Genomic DNA, 24,476 nt, shown 5'->3' with positions numbered 1-24,476 from the left:
TTTTGCAAAGTACATTTTACAGTTTAAAACTGCACATGTGCTGCATTTACAGGCCTGTGATATGTTTTAAGGAGCTACTTAAGTGGGTGGCACAATAAGCGTTTGAGGGCCACTAATAGCAATTAATTTACCAGCCCTGGGTATATGGTATACCACTATACTAGGGACTTATAAGTAAATTAAATATGTCAATCAGGTGTAAGCCAATTTGACCATGCTTCAGGAGTGAGCACAAGCCATTTACCACTGGTTAAACGTGGTAAAATGCATAGTACTAAGGCCAACAAAAACAAATTCAGTAAAACAGGAGGGGAGAAGGCTGACAAGTCTAACACCTGGCATCTAGGGCAGGAGTTACTTGCTCCACCATACACTCTGCCAATCCGTTTGGGGACATATAGGTTTGGTGCAGGTAATTGAACTGAGTAAATGTTAACCTAGAGTTCTTGACACCTTTGTGTATTCTAGGGCTCTCACCCATCTGGTGTCAGAAAGAACCCTGCCCAATCTCACCTCCCATGGTTCCTCGATATGGTGATATCTGCAAAGAGATTACTCATTAGGGTGCCATAGATCAGTGCTACATCTCTCCTCCACACACCATGTGTCAAAAAGAGCAGCAACAGTGCCAATATTGTGGGTTTGTGCATTTCTTTCCTCATGACAACAAGGGTGCTTGGGAGTCGTAGGCCATGATATGCCCTGTAACAATGCTGAACTTGCCTTCTATGGAATCAAACAAGCAGATAACTTTCCTCTTGCACAAGTCACCCACAGTTCTGACATCCGCAGTGGTCCATGGGAACACATCCTGCATCTGGGCCACCTCACACAGCTGCAAGAGACACGATGCTGCTAATTCTGTGTTGTACACTCCAGTGGTTGTACGCTGCTTCATGCCCCTCTGGCAAGCGGTGTTGTGTCCGTTAGTTATTCTCCCTCCAGGTCTCCACCCTTTTGAAAGCATCTCATGGGCCATTGCTGTTGGGCCACAAGGTAACTCACTCCATAGTCAGGAGATCCCAGGCCCCCAGCCTGAGTGGACGTTCTACCTTCTGATTCCTGTGCCGCAGATCAGATCGTAGAGTGCCAAATGTAAGTCAGTGAAAACTTCTAATACATTTTCAGGTGGAGGGCAGTAATCCACTAATGTGTTCAACTGCTTTTAAGATTTTGCTTCCTCCCACCACAGCATACATCATGGGGTAATGGTCAGTCCACTTCATCTGTTAGCTTTGTTGCACTGACAGCAGTAGCATGAATTTTTCTTGATCACATTTGTATATCCACATAAAAAGAACTGCTCTTCAATAACATTGCTGGCGGGCCTATACCTGATCCATGCTTGTTTCTTTCCATTCTTTAATTTTTTTAATTTTTGTAGTCATCCATAGGAATTTAAGGTACTGTAATTCAAAGCCAAAAGCGCCCTTTGTTCATTCCAATACGTATACTATTTTCCTGTGACATGTAGGAAACTTAAAAAAAAGGTTCTAGCTGCACCTATATGTTAGGAAACACCCATACTCCTATTGCTCTAATAAATTATATGTGATCGTTTTTTTCCCCATTAAAAACGCTTATTGCAAGTGCATGGCCCCACGTTTAGATGGCAACATGTTTTCTGTTTTTCTACATATCAGTTTGCGACATGTCCTTTCAATAAACAATTAAAAAAGATAACCATCGCACCAGTTTGCTAAGACCGGACCTATTGGCATTGACATTTTTTTTTTACATCTTTTTTAGTGCTCCTGATTCGAACAGTGGCTACACGTTCTTATTGCCCAAAACTGCATACAACCTGCAAGTCCCAATTTTCAGTCCCGTAAAGGCAGTCTCAACCGTTCACCCTTTCCGAGTTGATAAAATGAGGACCAGAGATTGCGGTGAGATAAAAAGCATTATGATTGCTTGGAAGTTTCAATAAGTTTCCTCTATGTAACACGTCTGCCGTTAAAACTATCCTTTCGTTTTTCATCCTGATTCTCTACTTTCCTGACGGGTAACCGTCCTGGCTTCTCTCAGATGATCAGACACGTCATTTGCATAGAGAGGATGGATTCTGTCTTTTCTATTTGCAACGGGAAGACTGAAAAGCTTCGTATGCAAAACCTAGAGCTCGTCTGTGTGGCCCACTAGGACGATTCAAATATACCTGTCCCATCTCACAGCTAGCTGGGGTTTCATCTAAATAACAGGGCCTGTGGAGAGAGATTATGTGTAGCTCGGCTCAGGCCTGAAGGCAGAACTACATATAGCACCTAGTGACCTGGACCTGTAACATTCGGCCTCTGGGAGCAGCATCCGACTAAAGTCTGAAAAGCCGAAATTCAAGCCTGGACTGCACTTCCCGGCAATAAGCTGGTCCTCCCCCCGGGAAGATGCCGAGGTCCTTTCTGGTGAAGAGGAAACGCTCTGGGGCCGGATTTCGGAGCTGGGACAATATTGCTGATCAGCACAAAGGCAACTTATACGTCCCAGGTACGCGGGTTGTCTCCTGCTTTAGTCTTTGGTCACTTCTGTCAATTTTATGAACCAGAATATGAAAAAGACATGAGGTCAATAAATGAACGAGACAAATTCCACAGGTCAAGGCGCTACCGTCAGTGGAAATCGCTTTTGTGCGATCGTGGCTTGTCATTTTACATTTCAATTTCATTTGAATCAGAATTACCAATTTGTTTTTCACAATAAGAATTGCTTTATTTTTATCGTTTTTTTTCAAGACTTTCTTTCTTTTACATGCAAGTTAGATTCTGTAAATTGCACAGGTTGCTGGTAACATTTCCAGCAGTTCTGGACAATTTGGCACCTGTGTAGTGCACTTTTGTACCCACTGAGAAGTGCAGAAAATGCATTTTTGTATTGGTCTGGGCAAATGATGGTGCAGTGTGCTGCTCCTGCACTACTTACGTGATTGCAGACTCTCTCCTGTGATACTAATTCAGTTAGTGGTGGTAATAGACTTCCCCATCACTAACTACCATTAAACGTATACTTTATTTTTAAGTTAGAAATCATTATTGTTAATTTATTAAGATCCGTAAAAGTATTACTTGTATTACATATCAAATGTCCAAAGGAAAAATAGGATGGACTAAACATTAGGGCGGGCTGAAAGTCTTCATATCGCGCCCACCTGCAGGAGTATTTTTTGTTGTACGGCATTTAGCATCAGATTACAGATTTTTGGGGCCATGCTTTTTTGTTCCATTTTTGGGGGGGGAATGGTCAGAGGAGATTTTTCCATGTTACTGCTGCAGTTCTTATCGTTAGCCCAAGTAACCAGACCCAACTAACCGAGTCGCTTCTTTGGGCAATTCAATTAAAATATCCCATTGTCGCCCTGGGCAAACCACAAAATGCTCTGTGAAGGGCGAGCAATTTCAGATTTTTTCCCTAAGCCATTTTGTACAGGTACGTCTGTCTAGACATACTGAATGTGCACCACATGATAGCTACATGGGTTAGGGCCCCTGCACAAGAAATGTTTTTGGGCTGGCTTAGCATTTCATTAATTTAAAGGCTGTCTGTATGGCAAATGCGGTGGGTGGCAACATTGTAGTGAAAAGGTCTGCGAAAGACCCAAACGCTGCAAAGTAGCCAGCTTGCATTTTATCAGTAGAGCTATGAGTTAATGAATTTATGTAACAGAACAGCTGATGTAATTTAATCAAAATCATAGGCTTGTGGATGTGACATTATCCGACCAATGATATTACAGGAAGTGACATAGCGTCTCAGTCAGCTGATGAACCATTTTATTTTGTTTCTCTTGTATGCAAATTGTATTTAGGTTTATTATTTTCATTATTTGGTATTTATTTTTTCTAACACACAAACTAAACATCACCCCCCACCCAATAAAAAAAACATACCCATCTCAAATAGCACACCTAAATACTACTACCTAGAAAAATATTTAACATACAGTAATCTACACTATCCTCAAATAACTATCACTAATAAACAAATGTGGAAAGTAAAAAGCCTGAAGTGACAGATCTGCACACTGATGCGCTCTATTGCCTCCTGTAAAGCGAGCATGATAGCACGCAGGCTTGACATCTCACCCTCAATGGCTGCCATTTGAATTTTGATCTCCTGGAGGTCTTTTAGGGCATGTGCCTCAAATAAGGAGCCTACAGCAGGGGTTGTGTCTATGGCCTGTCCTGCTTGCACCAAATGGGCAGATGATGGTCCTGGAATGGCCTGAGGTACTACTGTCAGCTGTTGGGCACCCTCCTGTTGTGAGTTGGCCTTTGAATGTTCCTGTTAATCCCGCCTGCCTGCTTTCCAGGTCCCGGCCGCCTTTTCTTGTTCATACAGGGTCCCCATCTTCTTGTGTGTCTTTGTGACGTGATGGATGTGGCAGTAGTGCTCCAGTCTTTTGCAGTGCTCCTCTGCCTCTTCTGCTGTCATGTTGTTGGTAGTGTTGGGATCCCTGAAGGTCTCCACTTCACCCTGGGGGTATGGTGCAGGACCAACGTGACAAACCTTCCGCCTTAAACCTCCCCTTATTTTCATTAGACCCCATGACATTCCACGGAACCCAAGCAGTAGATCATTGCAATGGTTACGACTTAGAAGATAGGTGGACTGTTGTCTCAAGAATTCTTGTTATTGGTATTCTAATCAGAGAATTCGGAAGTTGTGGTTTTGTGTTACGGCCTTTCTCCAAAGCCAAGTCCATGTCTATTGAACATATTTGTGAGGATTGGCAAATGGCGGCTGTATGTGCCTGCACAGTTGACGATTAGATGTAATGTATGATGAGTTCCTTTTGGCAGATCCATGAAGCTAGTCAGGCTGTACTTACTTAAGAGAGTTCAGCCTTGTCGTTTTGTGAGCATGTTGTGTGACTGGATGCCCTGAACAGGAGAGTTATCTGCAGTGTAGGCCATCACATTAATCCAATGACAAAAGTGAATCAACATATCCACACATAAGTGTTCCAGGGAGGAGTGAATCTATACATTTTCCCTAAAATAATTTGCTTAAAGCACAGTCCTGTGGAATATTTCTTTAGAAACTTTACACATCTACACTCAAGTCAGGCTTCACTGTAACTGTGCAATGAAGGCTATGACTGGGTGCAGTTAAATGTTCTGGTGTGTCTTGAACATGTTTGGTTTCAGGAGGTTCTGGATAGGGCTATGACAAAATGCCACTTAAACCTCAGTAAGGGACACAAAAATGCTGGTGTAGCTTGGTTTCCCGATACCCCTTTATTATTCACTAGTAGTAGTAAAATACGTTATTGCATTAATCATTTGATTGCAATAAATAGAGAATAAGCAAGCATAAAAATCCAATAAAAAATCACATATTTTCCATGCGTGGTGTCCTATAAGAGAAAACATATATAGATATGATACCTGTTTTTGCATCTATATACATATACGATAATAAAAAAACATCTAGTAGTTTAATGTTTTATAGGCATGTTCTAAAAACTGAACCATCCTTCTAATTGCACTTTCCCCTGTGAGCCTAAATTAGGCTTATTTTGGCATTATGAAACATGGGGAGTAAATATGACCTCCGTGTAGGCAGCAGCCTTGGGCAAATGGATATTAAATGTTCAAGAGTTTCCTTGCCAATTCCACAAAGCCGACATACCTGTGTATCTTTGAGAACCTGATTCCAAGTCCCTTCGAACTCCCCTATCGTAATATAGAATTGTTTGAACCTTAGGTATTTCAATTTAATATAACTGGTCAGATTCCATCCCAAGTATTCTTGAGCCTACAAGGTATATGTGTTAATTATTAAGCCTGTGTGTTTATATTTCCCGGCTTGTAGAAGACCTAAATTCCACTGTGTTAACTTTAATGTTTTATATATTAAATTGTTCCGCACATCCCTGGTCATTCGCCCCATCTCCTGTATATCAGGCAGATCACAAGAATCTATTTGCATCATTATGCTAGAAAGCGGCAGAGCTCTTTATTATTCACTAGGAGGTAGCAATGTTGCCCTTTATCTATACTACTATTATAAAGTAAGAACTGGGAACCTTTGAGGCGGGTAAACTCGGGAACCACAGCGCCAATCCAAACACCCAATACATCATTGAAATTGGCAGGGTGTGCAGAGTGATATAGGCTATATACCCCCCAAAAATATACCTTCTTTAAAAAATATACCTTACAAAAAAAAATAGCCCCTTCGAAGTAGCACCGGCCGTGTGCGCTAACGTGCTGACATCATCAGGAGCGCGGGGAGGAGTGGTGAACAGCGTGAAGTTTTGCAGACTGGAGCGGGCTGGGAGGAGCGGTAAAATGGAGGATAGCGGGGAGGAGCGGTGAACAGCGCTGACTGGAGCGGGCTGAGGTACGTCAAACGGAGGAGCAGTAAACTTTGGGGGAGGACCGGTAAAGTTTGTCGGGCTGTAAGCCTCATTGCCTTTGCAGACTGGAGCGGGCTGGGAGGAGCGTTAAACTGGAGCGGTGGACAGGATAGCGGGGAGGAGAGGTGAACAGCGGTGACTGGAGCGGCCTGTAAGCCTCATTGCCACTGAACGCCCGCGGTGGGCTGTGGAGGTGCTTAGGGGCCCTTGGATTGTGGAGCGCGGGGAGGAAAGTTAAACTTTGGACCGCAGGTAGGAGCGCTACGCTGTAGGCCTGATTGCCCCGGACAACGTCGGGGCGGGCTGCTAGTTGTTCTAATAATCAGTCTCATATTCACTCATTATCTTGGATCGGACTGGATGCAGAATCACCTGCAAAATTCTCTATAGTCGGATACCAGTCATAGGGGATGGGCTGCAGTCATTCACATGCCAGGCTAAATTGATGATCATGGGTGGCTGGCGAAATGTGTTCGTGCATCTAGGATGGGGCCGTGGGTAGGTTCCCGTGCATTAGTAGAGCAGCATTCTAGTTCCTCAGTCATACTAAAGGCAATCTATGACGCACGTAACCAAAACAGATAGCGTGTCAAGGAACTGGTGAAGTGCCACTTGATCCAAAGCCAATTCAAACTTTACCCTAACCTCTAAGATGACTCAGAGAGCCATTGAACTAATGGAACCCAGGGAAGGGAATAGGAGAGTGGGAGAGAGGAAAACATTGATCCAGAGTTGCAGATGGTATGCATCAGAGCCCAAAGTCTTGGAACAGATATTACTTTAAGACACAGACCGCACTTCTCAATAGAGAGCGAGAGAAACTCACAATCATTATAACAATTAGAGTGTACCAAGTAGCAACAGTTAGGCGTCAGTTAGATATTCATCCTTATAGGTAGGCTTTCTCGAGCCTAAGGAAGACCAGTAAACAACATTGATCTCAGTGGAAGAATAGTCAATCCTAGAATAAAGCACAGTCGGCAAAAATGAGGAAGCACAGGGCATGAACCGGCCAGGAACATGTAAGAATCCAAAAAGGAAGAAAACAAATTGAAGGGAATGCAAAGGCAGGGTGTGAAGTGTAACGCAAGCACACAATGTTGCCAGGAACTGACCAAACGGAATCTTCACTCTTTATGCTTTTACTGCCCAAGAAGACCGGATGTGACCAAACAAAGTGAAAGCATTATACTAGATGCTAGTGAATAATCACCCATACTCTTTTCTCTCCAATCTGGCGCCTGGAAGCTCCAATTTATTGTACGGAGTTTTCACACAAATAGTGAACAATGTTTTGCGGCTGGACAAATATGTGATGAAGGGGAAGCAATTGTGTTATGTCTCAGTATAATTTTTATCTGCTTTTGAACTTGTTGCTCTCCTTACTTTATAGAAGAAAATGCAGAGGTGGAGCATGCCAGTTGGATTACTGTCCATGGTAAGGGACATTTATACTGAGAGTAGGCTAAACATTACAATGGAGTCCAGAGGAAGCCTCAAGGCTCAGTCGAGGAATCAACACAGCCAATGAGGCAAGGCATGGCTGAATATTGACACCCCTTCTTGTCAAGGTTTTTAACACTGACTTACAAGGGGCATTGACATCTATTTGAATCTGTCCACCAAGAATATGTAATTGTGAGTGGTCCATACTAATCTAAGCGGATGATCTGGCCTTATAAATGTGACTCTAATAGAACTGCACATGAATATGAATAAAGTGGAGGAATAGTCTAATTGCATTTTCGGAGTATACATTTTTACAAAAACTACACGGTGGTCATGGCAATGGGATGGAAGATATGTAAACATACATCTTTGAATAGAAAAAGCTCAAATTCTTTTGGATACGTTATACCTCTGACAGAACACAGTTTAATGTCTGCTTTTAGAGTGGCATGTTGTTTCTAATTTCCAAACCTCCTACTACCCCATGCAGTAAGTCTTGACTGCCTGATCATGCTACTATTGGATAGTCAATTGCAGAAAGACAATAACATGCTTATCTGATTAAAGAGGACGGTGGTAAACAACAAGACACATAAATGCTATTACCAGGTAACTGCTGGCTACACCAGGACCAAGACAAAGATCTCCCAACCAACACTATGCAACTCAATCCAATTTTCTGTAAAAAGCGAGCTTGCTGAGACTACAAGGCCAAGTCATTTCAGCACAGGACAACAATCCCATGCAGTCATGTTTCTTCCTCGTCGGGTCTTCTTAGTGAGGTCCACATCCAGTGGTGCTGGAACATTTTCTAGAGTGGGGGTGCTGCTGTTAATATTACTGTGGGGGTGCTGCTGTTAATATTACTGCGGCAACAAATGATGGACGGAATGCTGAATGAATCAAATATTTACCCCCAGAGAAGAGATCTGGGTTAAATTCATCGTTCTTTCTCTGTGCCACTGGATTCAAGCTAGCTGATGAGGGGTGATACAGCGACACCGGTCTCAGGATGCCCTTTTCTGGTCCAGAGAGGACCTGGATTGGCAGTTCGGGCTGGACGGTTTCCATGAGGAGCGGGGTCAAGATTGATTTTCATATGGCTGGGTCTAAACTGGGGTGGCATGGTGAACAAAAGAACAATGCATTTAATCCAGAACTCTTGACTGGGGGGTGAATATTTGATTTGTTCTGCATTCCGTCCATTATTTGTGTGTCTTTTCTTTCTCGACCTAAGTGCGTCTAGTATGCCCAGACATGGGTCCCGGGCTCACTGTGCCACTGGATTCAAGCTAGTCTGGCTGACGAAGGGTGATACCCAAAACTAGTCACAGGATGCATGTTTCTGGTCCAGGGTGGACCTGGCTTGGCAGTTTGGGCTTGACTGTTCCAATGAGGTTCAGGGTCAAGACTGATTTGCATATAGCTGGGTCCCAACTGGGGTGGCTTGATGGGCATACAACCAATGGATTAAACTTAAATGAATCTGTTGACTGGTGGTGAATGTTTGCATTGTTCAGCATCCCGTGCATCATCTGTTATTTTTGCATTTTTTGCTCCAAGTGGGAAGGGTATGCCCAGGCGTAGGTCCTGTGTTCACTGTGCCAGTGGATTCAAGCTAGCCTGGCTGATATGGAGTGATTCCCTGAAACCGATCCCAGGATGCTTTTTTCTGGGCAGGGAGGACCTGGCTTGGCAGTTCGGGCTGGTCTAGTCTCATGAGGAGCTGGATTAAAACTGATTTGCATATGGCTGGGTCCAAACTGGGGTGGCGTTGGGGGCAAAAAAACAACCCAGATCTGTTGACTGGGGCTGAATGTTTGCATTGTTCAGCATTCCGTCCATCATCTGTTCCTTTATTACATCACAGAACCTATAGAGATTGTGAAAAATCTAAGCCTCACAAAAAGAACAAATGCAGCAAATGAGGCACACCCATTTGGCAAGAGAGTGGCAAAGGTGTAAAACTATGTAGTGCAGAAATTATAATATGTGGAAATAGAGTTTCAACAAACATTTGTCATTTGCACATCACCAGGCACAGTATTTTGATTTGTTTTGATCGTATTGAAATCTTTGTTTCCATCACACTTCAGAAATTCAAAAAGCACTTAATTTTTTTGCTTTCATAACCGCTCATATATTTTGGAATATTTGTACAGTTAATGTGAAGGTATTTAAAATGTATTGCGTCTTAGGAAAAATAACATCCTGCAGCCTTTCCTTTCACAGCAGCAAGACAGTCAAATAGTTCATTTTACAAATTCACTCTTTGCAGTCAGAAAAGGAAAACACAAATTTCCATGTTAGAAGAATAAGCAGCAATTTGTCTGAAGACAGAGTCTGGCATTTTACCTCTTTCTCTGAAGCATAGTGAATGTGATTAGATAAATACAAAATTTGCAGGCATCTCTATTCCTTATTCACCTTGGAACTTTAGCATGGTTATTTTTAGGGATCCTGAGCACCACTACTTCCAGTGCCTATGCCCACATCTCACACCTGCCAACAATCCCAATTTAGGGTAAGGAGTCACAATTTTTCAAAAAACAAATTGCAATCATTTTAACTGTGTTCCGCCTAAAACGTCCTCCACTCCAATGCAAGTTTATGGAGAAATTAAATTCCTGTGATTGTTTTCCTTAAAAGCTCCCTTTAGTGTTCTTAAATGTTGTTATCCATGACATCTGCACACATTCGACTTAAAGAGGCAAAACTGTATCCTTCTGGGCCATTCCATTTATGCCCTCGGTGTAGCCTAAGCTCAAAGGCTGTTTACTTTTTTTCTGTAATTGTTGTTCCTACTTAAAAAAAAGACTATGCACTGACGAATTTGTTTATTTGGATATTTACTGGCTGCAATGCAATCCTAGTCACAGTTGACATTTGCACTGTTGACAATCTACCCAGGGACATGCACCACCCTACACAAACATATCTTCCTCTTACACTAAGACATATGCAGTTAACTCTCTACACATCACTTCCTAAAGCACCCAGATTGCACAGGTATACTTTTCCCAGAATAAAAAATAGACATGCACATATGCAAGCACACAAACATTTGAAATGTGGTAGCATATCTCTCCTTGGTACCTGTAGATAATATTTCCTTTGTCTAAACGTGTCAGCTCAAAACTCCTGTATCTAGAATGACAATTAGCAGACATGGGTAACTGCTGATCTTTCTTTTCACGTCCATGATCAAAGAAGCTGAGATCAGTCCCAAATGCATTTAGTAGTTCCTGCAGGGTTGTGAGGGGCCGGGTTAACCTAGGTGATAGTATGATCTTACTTTCTTTCCTGCTTGTGAAGGTAATATGTTGAGAGGGGCATTGGCCACGGTGCTGGCTTTCTCATAGTATAGCCCAGTACATTTAGAAATAGTATATCCCAGTATATTGTCTAAAGGCTCTGGGAGACTAGTTAGGCTTATTTTCATATAATCGGTCAGTTGCATCGGGGAACGCAGACAACTTCTGTCAATACACGCATGTCTATATAGAAATCACATTCTTCATAACGTATGCAGTAGTAAAAAAAAAATCTTTTACAGTGCCACCGAAAATAGTAATACACTGTACCATACTTTGCCTCATGTATGTTTTTTCAGCCTTGAGAAAACCCTAATGCCACTTCACTTTCTAAGGGCGAAACACATGTTGGCTAAATCCTTAGAGAAACCCTAGGAACACCAGAAGCTGCAAGCAACAATAAAATATCTCTGAGTACTCCACAAATGCCTTAATTTGACACTAGGTATCTTCACTACCCCATACAGCGGATATGTTGACAGAGTTAAATAAAATCCAGCTAAAACTATGTGGCAATTTTCAGACATCTGGACAGTAGAACTTTGTAAAATAGACTTGTTTTTAGCTATGTTTTTAGCATTGTTTTGTGGATGGAAATGTCACAATTTAGAGTGTCAACAGCACAGTGCACTTTTTTAATTCCTTAGTGGTAGAATCTTTGGACTGTGTGACGGAGGAGAACTTGGCAACACAGGTGGTTAGCGATGGGGATGCAAGTAGCTCATGGAGCTGTGAAATTGACAGTGATTCTTCACCTAATCGTCGAGATGAGCTACCCCTTGATGAAAGCAGCTTTTCAAGGACCAAAGTAAGTGGAAAGATGTACTTCTGAATTTTGCAGTTTTTGAGTTGATTGTTTTCCCATTGACTGGACTATGGAAATGCGTTGTAACAGGCAGCTTTAAAGCATGGAGGTCGATTTACCAAATTCCAGAAGTAGCAGCTGTGAAATCAGACATACTTTAGCCATTTAGGATATCAAAAGGGTGACCAATTAGTTGCAGTGAGTTCCACGGCCTGCTACTTGCTGCTGAGGTACTTGGTGAAGGTACTTGGTGAGCGTTCTTGTTGTCCTATTCATGAGAGCTAAAAGGATAGGTCGCAAGGGCAGTGCCAATGGTACTAATGAGCAATGAGCTACATTTTCTGTCCTAGATGTGATATCTGGTTTATCCCACGGACAGAAGAGAGGTCTGGGCATAAAGGTGAGCACTCAAAGGATTAGAAATGGAGGAATGGTTAAATTTAATTTGCACCACTGTATGCCATGTGAGCTGCAAACTTCATCAAAGAATTAACCTAAATGAAACCCTTCATCACAATCACCTCCCATTGGCTGCCATTTTTGGAAGTCTAATTTTTATTTTTTTGTATTTATTAATGATATTACTATTACTATTTTTATTGTTGTTTGTTTTTGTTGGTAATAATAATAATACCTCTACTAAAATTACAAATATTAATAATATGTTGCCACCGAAGTTGCCTGAATAATGATCATTCAAACCTCATACCTCATCATACTTAAGTGATCAGGGCCTTCAACGTGGTTGGTACCAGAGAGCTACCCTAAACCCTTTCCATGCATAAAGAACAAGTTGGTATTTGCCTCACTACTGGCTCACAGACACCACTTTGTCCAAATGGAATCCTTCAGGACCCTCCATCCTTACCCAGGGCATGCCAAATCCCTCAGACCTCTTTCCTTTCTTCCATGATTTACAACCATTACAGTGAGCACCTTAAGGTTCTCTTGTCTCCCAAGACATCAGAAGACACCATTATTCCGACGATACTCAGCTGTACCTAAAAGTGCCACCTAGAAGGATCATTTTCAGCCTAAGTTCATGCCTCTCCGTCATACATGCATGATTGAGAACATTGTACGATATGTTTAACCTTACCAGAAGAGAATTTGCCTCCTCACCAACCCAAACCCAACCCATAATACAATCCTGGTTCTCAAGGATGACATTAGAATACATACCCAATTCTCTCACACCGCGTGCCAAATACCTTACCTTCCATGTCTGGAGCCCCCTCTCATTTCAAACCGGGAACTCCAAAAAGACATAAGCACCTTGATTCCAGCTCAGCCTCTTCTACAAACTAACCTCATTGACACCAGTAATTGGCAATGGTAAAAGGCATTTTTTTACCCCCTGTTGGCTAGAATAATATCCTACTGAGAGCCTGCCAGAAACATCTTACTAGTATGTCAGGGCAGTACTCCAATCAGTATCAAGTCTGATTAACATTGTATTCAAGTTCCACTACCACTTCAACTTTATCCTTTTCAAGCTTTCACTGCTTCAGGCTTCAGATCCATGAATTATTGATTAAATATTTATATGACATGTAGCTACCCAGGAACAGGGAAATCTGGCATGGTTGGACTGGACAGGCGGAAACGTAAACTATCTAAGGATTTAAGAAAAGCTAGGTTTTCAGCTGTTCAAGACCTGCTTCATCACCCAGAAAGCCATGCCAGCAGACAATCCTGCAAGATATACCAACGTTTTATATATGTTTTGGGGAAATCACACCCAATCCATATCCAGACTGAAATACCAAAAATCCCAAACGCTTAGGAACCAAAGGAAAACCTTTTTCATATGGCGACAACAGCACGCTATAACCACATCTACTTCACCATCAGGCTCAACCTGCACTCCCTAGCCCATTTAATAAACCAAAACCACTTCTCGTCATGCACTAGCTGCCATCATATAAATTATACTTTGAACCCTTTTCTAATAATGATTCTGCACAACTGTAGTTATTACAAAGGATAATAGAATATTGGACCACAATCTACCTATAGGCTCTGATGTAGAGATTGGTGGTAATGTATTCAACGGTTTGTGGAAGAAGATCCCAATCTCAAGTTGGCGGATTCTCCATAAATGGAGAAACCGTTGCTGGTATTTCATCCACCACAGGGATGGTACCACAGGCATAATTCTGCCACAAGATTCTCAATTGGGGTAGAATCCTGCAATGGAGATGTCATCACTTCCTCCTCAAATCATAGGATTTTCCACTGCCCACACCAGGCGACCAGCTCAAGATTATCCCAAAAGAAATTCTAAGAAAATACCAGCAAAAAGCCCGCCCACCCTGAGAGATGCAACTCATAAAATGCCAGACTTGTAGGCGCACCTTGACCCAATTTGCCGCCTTGAAATTAATCATTGGCGAATAAACTCAGGCTCCTCTATTTATTTTGACAAGCATTTTGTTTTATTTCCTGGAAAATCAGGCCGGGCCTTGACCAGCCTTTCCATCATCCGTGGAGACCGCCGACCGGAACACTCGACTTGATTTGACCTCAAGGTCGTTGCTGATCCCCGTAGCCAGGAAAATGCCAGGACGGACCTTAATTGCCTAACAGCAGAGGGGTCACATTACCCTCTTTGACACCATTCGGGTGCCTATTTAACCCTGTACCGGTCGGCGGCGCGCCCCCCCTTCACCGAGAATCCATTGAGGAGAGCATCTCCTGCCATCACTGGGTCTTCGTGCCTTGAACCTACCCTAGGACCCTATCAGCCTTGCCTTGCCTGAGCATATCCCCGGGGGCAGACTCTTTGCCCTGTCCATCAGAAACATCCCGGTGAATTTCTACATATTCCTATTGCAAGCTGATAGCAACTGTGCCTCTTCAAGATAGATGGCACTTCCTGTGACAAACCAGAAACCCTACCTGTCTGTGGTTCCCCTTCCGCCCTCTCACTGTGCCCTGATGAAGGTGTAGTCCCGGACGGGGCTATACACCGAAACGCGCGTAGGCGCTTGTTCCCATCCAGGAACCCTCAGAACCTACCCGGACCCCGAACCATCGGTCCCTCTGTTATTCACAACCATCATCGCCTGGTGTTGTATGATTTGAGAATGAATGTTGTATGATTGTCGATGATGTGGTAGAGCGGAATCTGAACCACTGTTTATACTTATTTTTATTATTGTGTCTATTTATTATGGTGTAGGTCAACCCACAAATCATATTTATGTATCTGCAATAAAAGGCAGTCTTTAAAATAAATTTACTCATGAAAAATAAATTTTGATATAAAACGAATAAATCTGTCTTCGTGGTGTAATTTGCCTGGGCTTAGGTGTCTCTATATTAATACATTGGACCTCTTCTAGGCCTTTCTGTCCAAATCCATAGCGCAGGTACCCGTTCCGCATTTGATGATTGGTGTGACCGGTGCCACCGCATCGGACACCGAGCATTGGGGACAGCAGTGTTTTGAAATATCTTATGTTTTCAAAGCACTTGCTGCAGAGATCCTTGTGTGTCCAGCAATGTTCAGGCAACAATAAAAATGTCAAGAAAACTTATGATTAATGTACGTAAAGAAGAGAAGTCCGAGTTTTGTCTAGTGACAGTTCTGGCTCATTATAAAGTAGAGCAAATGATTAATATTTCTGCTACAAAGGATGTGCCCCATGCAGATCACAGAATTGTATTTTATGGAAATAGCTCAGTGGGTTACTGCTTTTGTTACAGAGATCCTGGTGTTACATGCAGTTCATAAACTACAATCCAAATATAGCACAGTAAGCCTGAACTGTCATTTTATTTTATTTTATTTTGTTTGAAAGGTTTTATATAGCGCTGGCTAGACCCGGAGGTATCAGAGCGCTAAACATGAGTATCAGACCACAGTTACAGGTTACTTCGTTACAAAGGTTACACAGTTATTAGAGCATGGTGAAATAGTTACACGTTAAGTCGAGACAAGCAATAAGGACAATATGTGTAAGGTTAAAAGCAGGCAAGGGGAAAGATTAATTGGAGAGGGGGTAGGAGCAGGAGAAGTAGACAGCAAATGAAGGAGGGAAAGAGGAGGGGGAGGGTGAGAGACACAGTATGAACGAAAAGGGGTAGGGTGACGGGGGCCCAAACCGGTAGACGAGTAATAGCTGCGTCCAAAGCCCAGTAAGCTGTGATCCCAGGGGAAGTGGTATCATTCCCCCAACTCCGTTGCGAGAGGCTCCCTTTACGCAATGGACTCTCTCAGAGGGTCTCTGAGACTCCAAGGCCTGTCTACCAATGATGTTAATATTATAGGAGCAAGTTCCGGGTCAACTAGTTTGGCTGGGTCAATGTGTTTGATTATGGATGGTCCGATTATAGATGCTGTGGGGCATGTTGAATCCTCTCTCCTGTCTAATGAACCCGACCCAAATGTTGTTACAAAAATGTGTGATCAATCATGTGGAAAGGGCACCACCTTGGGATGTTGGAACGTTGCAGGAATTGATTCTTGCGTATGTATTCCTGATTGGGCTGACTTTATTCGACAAGGCGATGTCTGGTCGTTCCAGGAGACCTGGGCGACCCAATCAGTTTATTTCCCAGGCTTCCTGAATTTTAACAAACTAGCAATCAGAGGCCATAGAGGTAGGGCCATGGGTGGTCTTACTATTTGGGTTCGCCAGGTTGCAGGTGTCTCTGTGAAGGAAGTCTTTATTGACTGCCCCGATATACTGATAATCAGTATGAAAACAAGTAGCGGGCTGAACATACTGCTTATCAATGTATATGCAAGAGGTATTGTGGGTGGCCGTGTGTCATCCACCCTTACCTGTTTGGATGACTTCCTGGGTTCCACTCAACTAACTGGTCATGTGGTTGTTATGGGGGATTTTAATACCTGTTTTGAACCCCTTGGTAAAGAGGATGGATTACTAACCGAGGATGAGGATTTGACCTGGGGGATTCCCCAACTCGAGCTTCCCCCGATCACTAAGTGGTCTCAAGCAGCCACATTTATTAAAGGTCTCTGTTTAAATTGGGGGCTGCGTGCCCTAAATGGACGCGTAAGCTCTGACAGGGTGGGTAACTATACTTTCTTTAATGGCAGACATAGCAGTCGCATTGATTATATCTTAGTTGATATTAAAATGTGGCACTTAGTTCTGGACATGTTAGTTAAACCACGTCCAGAAAGCGACCACGAACCACTCCTAGCGGAATTGAAGGACTTCAGTTTTGTAGGGCCGATTGATCGCCAGCCTAATCCCGTTCAAGAGGCTGTGGTTTTAACAAATGACATGAGGAGGGTGCGTTGGCCAAAGGTTTCAGTAGATATGGAAGCACGTGCCAAGATCAGAACCCTGGTATCAAATTCCATAATGGAAATCGACAAATGTGAAAACCAGGAAATGACGATCACAAAAATCACAGACATCCACGCTAGCTTGTTCATATCTTTAAAAACTATGTTTGTTAAATTTGTTGTTAACAAGGGTAGGGGGAAGGGTAAGAAACCAGCAAACTGGTATAACGATGCTTGTCGAGAGTCCCATTCGTCTCTGTTTAAGGCCTTGAAATTAAAGAACTCAGCCTTAATTAAAACCTGTAGGAAGGCGTACAAAGCAGCCAAACTTCGGGCAAAAGCTGCATGGGACGACGAGCGTTGGTGCCTCTTGGCCGAGGCCTGTGGCTCCAGGAATTTTCAACGCTTTTGGCACCTCCTTAGGTGGGGTCAGTCTCAGGATGACCGCCCTAGTCCCGCATCCATTGAACAACAGAAATGGGTGTCATATTTTGAGGAACAATTTAGTTGCCATGGCATCACGCAGGACCCTATTAATTGGCCGATTACTACTGATATACTTGTGTTCTCGGCCAAAGAAGTAGAGTCTGTCCTGAATGCCATCCCTAGGGGCAAAGCGCCCGGTCCGGATTGTATCCCAGCGGACTTATTCCAACAAGATCAGGACTTATGGGTACCATATCTAGTGCGTTTGGTAAATGCGCTGGCTATGGGCGCCAGGGTTCCTGACTCCTGGGCAGGCGCTGAAATACTGCCTATCTTCAAGAAGGGAGATCGGTCGGTTCCTTCGAATTACCGGCCGATCAGCTTAATAGACGCAGTCCAGAAGATCATCACTCGCCTTGTTCTGTCAAGGGTTCAGGCTTGGATGGAGGAATTTAACATTCTTACTCCTCTCCAAGCTGGGTTTAGACCCCGCGTGAGTACCTTGGATCAGGCGTTTCGTTTCATGCTCCTGCACTGGAAGACGGTTACCTTGGGCAAAGGCAATCTATATGCCGCCTTCGTGGATCTTCGGTCTGCGTTCGACCTTGTCCCGAGGGCCGGCCTTTGGAACTGCCTATTAGATATGGGCATGCCTCCCATTTTGGTGCGTCTTATAGTGAACCTTCATGCTCAGACATTTGCTTTTGTGCGATGGGGCAAACCAGGTGAGGTGACAGAGAATTTTCCTGTGGCAAAAGGTGTCAGGCAAGGTTGTGTTTTGGCACCTACCTTGTTTTCTCTATATATCAATAGAGTTACCAAGTATTATGACAACTTTTCCACGGATGCCCCAATTTTGGCTGGCATGAGAATCCCCCTGCTCATGTTCGCTGATGATACTCTCCTGATTTCACGAACCAGGCAGGGTTTGCAGAATGCACTGTCAAGGTTCGAGAGTTTCTGCAGCGATCATGAGCTGGAGGTGAATGTCTCCAAAACCAAATTTATGGTTTTAAGGGGGCGTAAGCAAATAAATGCCAGGGTCTCCATGGGGGATATCCCCCTGGAGCAAACAAAACATTTCACCTACCTGGGTGTCACCTTCAGCGACACCTTGAGTTGGACCCACCAGATTGAGCTTATGACCCTGAAACAGAAACAGCTGGGCGGAGCGCTGATTAAAGAACACAAAGGGTCATTTACGAGGCCAATGTCTCCGCTTATTAAGATCTATGGTGGTAAGGTTCTTTCAGCGATCCTATATGGCGCGGAACTATGGGGTGGCAGTAATTTGGATTCTTTAAAACATGCTCAAAATAAATTTCTAAGATTGTCCATAGGCCTCCCTCAGTCGACTCCAATAATTCCTCTCCTTTATGACCTAGGGTGTCACCCGGTGGAAGACCAAGCAAGACTTCGTCCTCTTACCTTCTGGCGTCGTCTGTGGACAACGCCAGAACTCCATTACTATGCAGAAGCCTGTCTGGAGGTTAAAAATAGCCCTGGAGCCTCAAATATTGGATGGTTCAGAGACCTCAAGACTACCTTATTAGCCTTGGGTTATGGTGATCTGTGGTCCTCGCCTGAGTTAGCCAATTTTCCCTCCAAAAAAGATCTTAAAAAATGTTACTGGGACTGGGTGACCCACAATATGTATATGGAAACAAACCCGAGCAGCCTTACTGGATTGTTCATTGTACACAAGGACATACCAAAGCTAGAGGGGTTGTGGAGAAGTGTGGCTCACTGGTTAGAGCAGGCAGACCCTGAAGCAGAGGTCAGACCCGGGACCAGGGTTCAATTCCCGACGCGGCAGGGTCTCAAACTCAAATGTCCACGGACTCGATAATTCTCGCTTCGGTGCCTGACCTAATCATGGGTTCACACTCTGCAACTCTGGGCATTAAGCTTGCTTAATCTCCACAACGGCCCCCCGCGGCGGGATGCCTGGCTTTCACCTTGGGGATGCCCTGTAGGGGCTATCTCACAGGGAAAAGCCAGGACGGGTTCCCAAGGCAAAGCACTTAGAGACCCCTGGGTTATAAGCGCTATATAAATCCAAACATACATACATACATACACTATAACTAAACCCTTGGACCGCAAACTATTTTTCCAATTTAGATGCGGTTCACTTCCCATTGGGGAGTTTACTAAAAAATGGGGAACAGATAGGTCGGGTTTTTGTCCCAACTGCAAAGGTACTAGGGAAAGCCTGGACCATTTGTTGTATGTGTGCCCTTTATACTTTGCCCCCAGAGCCAAATGGCTAAAACCTGTATGTAGACAGCTAGGAACTAGATTGGCTGTAGAAGCAACCAGACTGCTAAAAACCAACTTGGATCCCATCATTGTTGTGGGGGTTGCTAAATTTCTCGGGTGGGCATGGGTGCTTAGAAGCAGGTTCATCAAAAATAATTAAATGGTGACTGCCTAGTATCTTGTAACCTGTTGATGTATGGTTGTCCATGTGTTCATTTGTAAAGTTTTGTATATTTGTACAAGAAGCTGATTAGCTTGTCAATGATTTAATATTTGTTTTAACTGTTTTATATGTATATATTGTATTTTAATGTCTTTTATGATGAACTAATCGAATAAAGACTTCTTGAACTTGAACTTGACTCCAAGGCCTACCTACTGGATCCTTCCCCAAAAAGGGGAGAGGGAGTGCTTTGGCAAGGGGCACTAAACCATACCTCAACTGTGAGTGGCTCCCTTGGCGCTGTGGACTCTCTCAGAGGGATCACTGAGACTCCAGAGCATAAGTAATTGGATCTTTCCCCAACAAGGGGAGAAGGAGTGCTTAGTTAAAGGGCACAAGGGACAGGGGGCTAGGCGGTGTAGCAGGCAAGGGGAGAGATTAAGGGGAGGGGGGATAGGGGCAGAGGAAGTAGACAAAGAATGAAAGAGGGAAAGCGGTAGGGGAGGGTGAGAGAGAGCATGAAAGGGGGGAGGGTGAAGGGGGCACAAACCGGTAAACAGGTAAAAACCCCATCCAAGGTCCGGTAAGCTGTGATCCCTCGGGAAGTGGTATTATTCCCACATCTCCGCTGCGTGAGGCTCCCTTTACGCAGTTGACTCTCGTCATCATCAAAGAGCTGCGTGGAACTCCATGACATAGGTTAAAATGTTGTGTTTTTTCCCTCAGCCTTTTATTATCCCAACTTTGTTAAAAAAGGTTTGTTTGCGTAAAAATACATTCTTACTATTGAAGCCAATCCCAGCTACAGTGTTGTTTTAAATCCTGAGTTTGTGCTTCTCCGGACAAAGAACTCCTAAAACATATGCAGTACATATTACAGGTGAGTCCTACACCCTGTAGTCTTAATAGTCTTATGTAACATTTCCTATAAACTGATTTACACATATATGATTCATTATCTGTATAGTGTGTGTGTGTGGTATAAAGTGTCCATACACTGTACAGCGGTATGAGTAGCACTATAAAACAAATCAAGTACATTTGAGAGAGGGCCTATGGAGAGATTCGGGGCACTGTTGGCAAGGTGGTAGTGAGGGAATCTGTGGAAAGGGAGGTGTTGGGGGGGGTACCAACAAAAATTGTTGCACCAGGTGCCACCCGTGCTAAAGTCGGCCCAACCTAATTTTAACTTTACCCTAAAAAAAGCTGGACAATGGATGATTACTGGATTTGTTTCTCTTGTACATCGTGATGCTTGTGGCATTTCTTAGAACATGCACTATCTCAATGACCCTGTGTACTGAAAATTGTTTCACAACTGTCTTGTGTTGACAAACTTTGTTGCAGTGTAAAAGCTTCCACCATCAAGGGCATTTTGTATGCTATGTATGCAGCAAGATCTTCCCGCTCCAGCGCATGCTGACACGCCATCTGAAGTGCCACAGCTCCATCAAGAAGCATGTCTGCAAATACTGTGGGAAAGGATTTAATGACACATTTGATCTGAAGAGGCACATGAGGACTCACACAGGTATGGTGCTTGTACTGCCCAGCCAATACAAAGTACACGCCTACGGGAGTGGTGACAGGCGAACGTTTAGAGGTGCAGGGCTCAAATACCTTCCTGAAATAGAATTGAGCAAGCCTAACCTTGTTTAGTAGGGCTCGGGGTGACTATTCCCCCAGTGGCCCGAGCTAACTTGAAAATAATGGGGACAAAAAGTGCATTTTACAGAACATTTTTCACTTAAATTTGTAAAAGGATTAGGCCCTGAATGGCCCTTGGAAAAGACACTCATAAGGCTTAAGCTATTAAAGAATTGCACAGTTTGGTTTGAGGGGAGGGCAATGGATGGAGTAAGCGAAGTCATAGTTTATGGTATGATGTGTAGTTCAGAGGCTGCAGTCTTTGCCACGAACTTAAAAAAAGATTAAACTTTTACATTCCTAAAGCGCTCCACTGTAAAAGTCCTAAATTCATCTCAAAACTCATCATAAAATACGCCCCGTCCCGAAGCCTATGCTCGGCCCACCAATGTCTCCTACAAACACCTTCCTTCAAACGTAAGCGTTCGGGCAGCTGCAGATTTGGCATCATTGCACCTCGTCTATGGAATGCCCTTCCTCTTGAGATCAGGCTATGCCCTGACCTCGTGTTATTCAGGAAATCCCTAAAGACCTGGCTTTACCAACAGGCATTCTACTAATTCCGCAGGCTTTCAACTCTGACCGCTCTCTGTCTTCTCCATCAGGATTCACGCAAGCCGGGCCGATGAGGCTGAAATGCCAGAAACCGGTCCCCGGTAGCTTGTCTCCTTTCTGGTGAAGAATTGGCTTGGTAGTTTGGTCTGCCCTGTTCCCATGATGCACTGGGCCAGGGACAGACTAATTTGCATATAGCCAGGTTCTGAGCTAGGATGGGACAGTGAGCTAAATAACGGTGATGGATCAAGCCCTGATCTTTGGACTGGGTAAGAGTGCTCTGCTTAATTCAGACACTCTGTTCATCACCACCCCCTTTTCTGAATCGACTCTGTCTTCTACAGCGCCAGGAAACCAACCGGTGACAGTGCGCTATACAAACCATTATTAACATAACATAACATAACATAACATTCCTTACGTGACACAATAAACCAAAATGGGTAAATCTTGTTTGTGACTGGTACACACAGTTTATGATTGGTGCACATTGAGACTCTTACTCTGGGCATATAGACATCTTGGCTACTACAAGAAAATACCAATCATATACAGTATTTTGCAACTTTATTGGCCTCCAGTTAAGACTGCTTCTGTAATATGCTGCTCTTAAAACAATATGTAAAAAATGTATAGAATGTGCCATTGAGCTCAATAATAAGAAATCCTTGGGGCAGGGGAGTTTTCTAAAGCACATCTAGGGAAGGTTGGATCCAGTTGTTTGCAGGATTGTACAGGTGCTACTGTTTCTGAATCGCAATTTGGGCTTGCGAATCAGTACTTGGAAGGGGCGTGTTTAGGGTGTCCCTTCTTAATACTGATTTGCAGTGGTATGCATGAAAGTTTGGCAAACACATTAAGATTGCAAAACATTCATTTTTTACCGACACCTCAGAGGAGGTGATAACCATTTGCAAAAGAGAAGGGATCCTCATGGGACCCCTTTCACTTTGTGAATGTTGATAATACTGTTTTAAGAGCAGGCTTTGGTCCCAGAGATCACTTCTTCCTCTTAAAAAATGAAACTTAAACTTTCATTTTTTTCTTTTTAAACGCATACCATTTTCTTTTAAGGAAAAAGGGCTGCATTTAAAAAAACATTGCTTTCTTAAAAAGCAATTACAGACATGGTGGTATGCTGACCCCAGCAGGCCACCATCCCTGTGATGGCTGCAATTTCTAATCACTCTCAAATTGCAACCTACCTTATTAATATTCATGAGGTAGGTCTATTAGGAATCACTAAATGAAACTGATCGTGTTTCATTCATTAGGAACAGCAATTTCATAAATGCAATGCGCATAAAGTCACAATTACTTAATCACTATTCCTAAAACCTGTACCCATGGCCCTTTAATCCTTGCTAGCCAAGCTCCATAATTTCGTTTCTGGAGGTGGATGATTCAAGTGCCATTGAGTTTGTTAGTGATTTTCACTTAAGTGCCAGCAAAAAATCAGTTTGTATTTTGTGCTGCATATGTGATCATCATTGGCAAAATAATATAGAAACACATGGATACACTAGGTGTGTTATATTGCATCCCCTTCCTAAACTGAGGACAAAATGTAACAGATCTTCCAGCAAGTAAGTGCTGCTTTTTCCCCTTGTTCTTCTGGTATCACAACTCAGGTTTTTATAGAATTACTTTATAATTTTAACACTGCTTAAAAAATAGAACACAATCATATTGATGGAGAAGGTGCATCGTTGCAACCCCTTGCCCTACTTCTAGCCATGGCCTGTTGCTGTAAGGTGTGTTCATCCACGCTGAGATTCAACATGGTCTTAGGTCCCATTTCTTAACAAAAGACAAAGCCATTATTGACTGCCTGTCAAGTCATGCAACTTTAGCTTTAGCTGTTCCCCCCTGCATTCAGTGTTGTAAGTGGGTTGAAATAGGTGTGGGCCTTTAAAACAGGTGTGCAGTCAACAAGTGAACTAAATCCCGTGCTTCACATAGTATGTGCGTGCCTCTGTGCATTTTATGTTATGACATCTAGACATAAATAATAACAATGAGCATATGCCTAAAATAAGCCAGACCTATTAGCTTTGACAGTGCTTGTTAGCAGTATCAAATAAACGAGTAAAAACAATGATTTTATTGTGAATAATTAGAACTAAAAATGTTTTAATTCTGAAATATGAGTTATTTAGTATTTGGAAGGGGTAGTGGTTTTCGGAGTGTCCAACTCACTCCTGTTCTCCCCTTTCCACCACTTTACTTTGTAG

The 24,476-nt window shown here is 43.2% G+C and overlaps 1 protein-coding gene across 1 annotated transcript in view; it reads left to right on the top strand.

Annotated features, from left to right (window-relative positions):
* The window catches only part of LOC144783297 (putative transcription factor Ovo-like 1), a 353,112-nt gene that overhangs the window by 291,492 nt on the left and 37,144 nt on the right, over positions 1–24,476 (top strand). Inside the window, exons 4-5 of the mRNA XM_078662345.1 lie at positions 11,766–11,926; positions 21,388–21,571. Coding sequence (XP_078518471.1) covers positions 11,766–11,926; positions 21,388–21,571 — 345 coding nt within the window. The remainder of the gene's footprint in view (positions 1–11,765; positions 11,927–21,387; positions 21,572–24,476) is intronic.

This window comes from Lissotriton helveticus, chromosome 9 (genome assembly GCF_964261635.1).
Source record: "Lissotriton helveticus chromosome 9, aLisHel1.1, whole genome shotgun sequence".
In the NCBI taxonomy this organism is placed as follows: domain Eukaryota; kingdom Metazoa; phylum Chordata; class Amphibia; order Caudata; family Salamandridae; genus Lissotriton; species Lissotriton helveticus.
The sequence above is the reverse complement of the archived record's forward strand: the minus strand, read 5'-3'. Positions and strand labels throughout refer to the sequence as shown.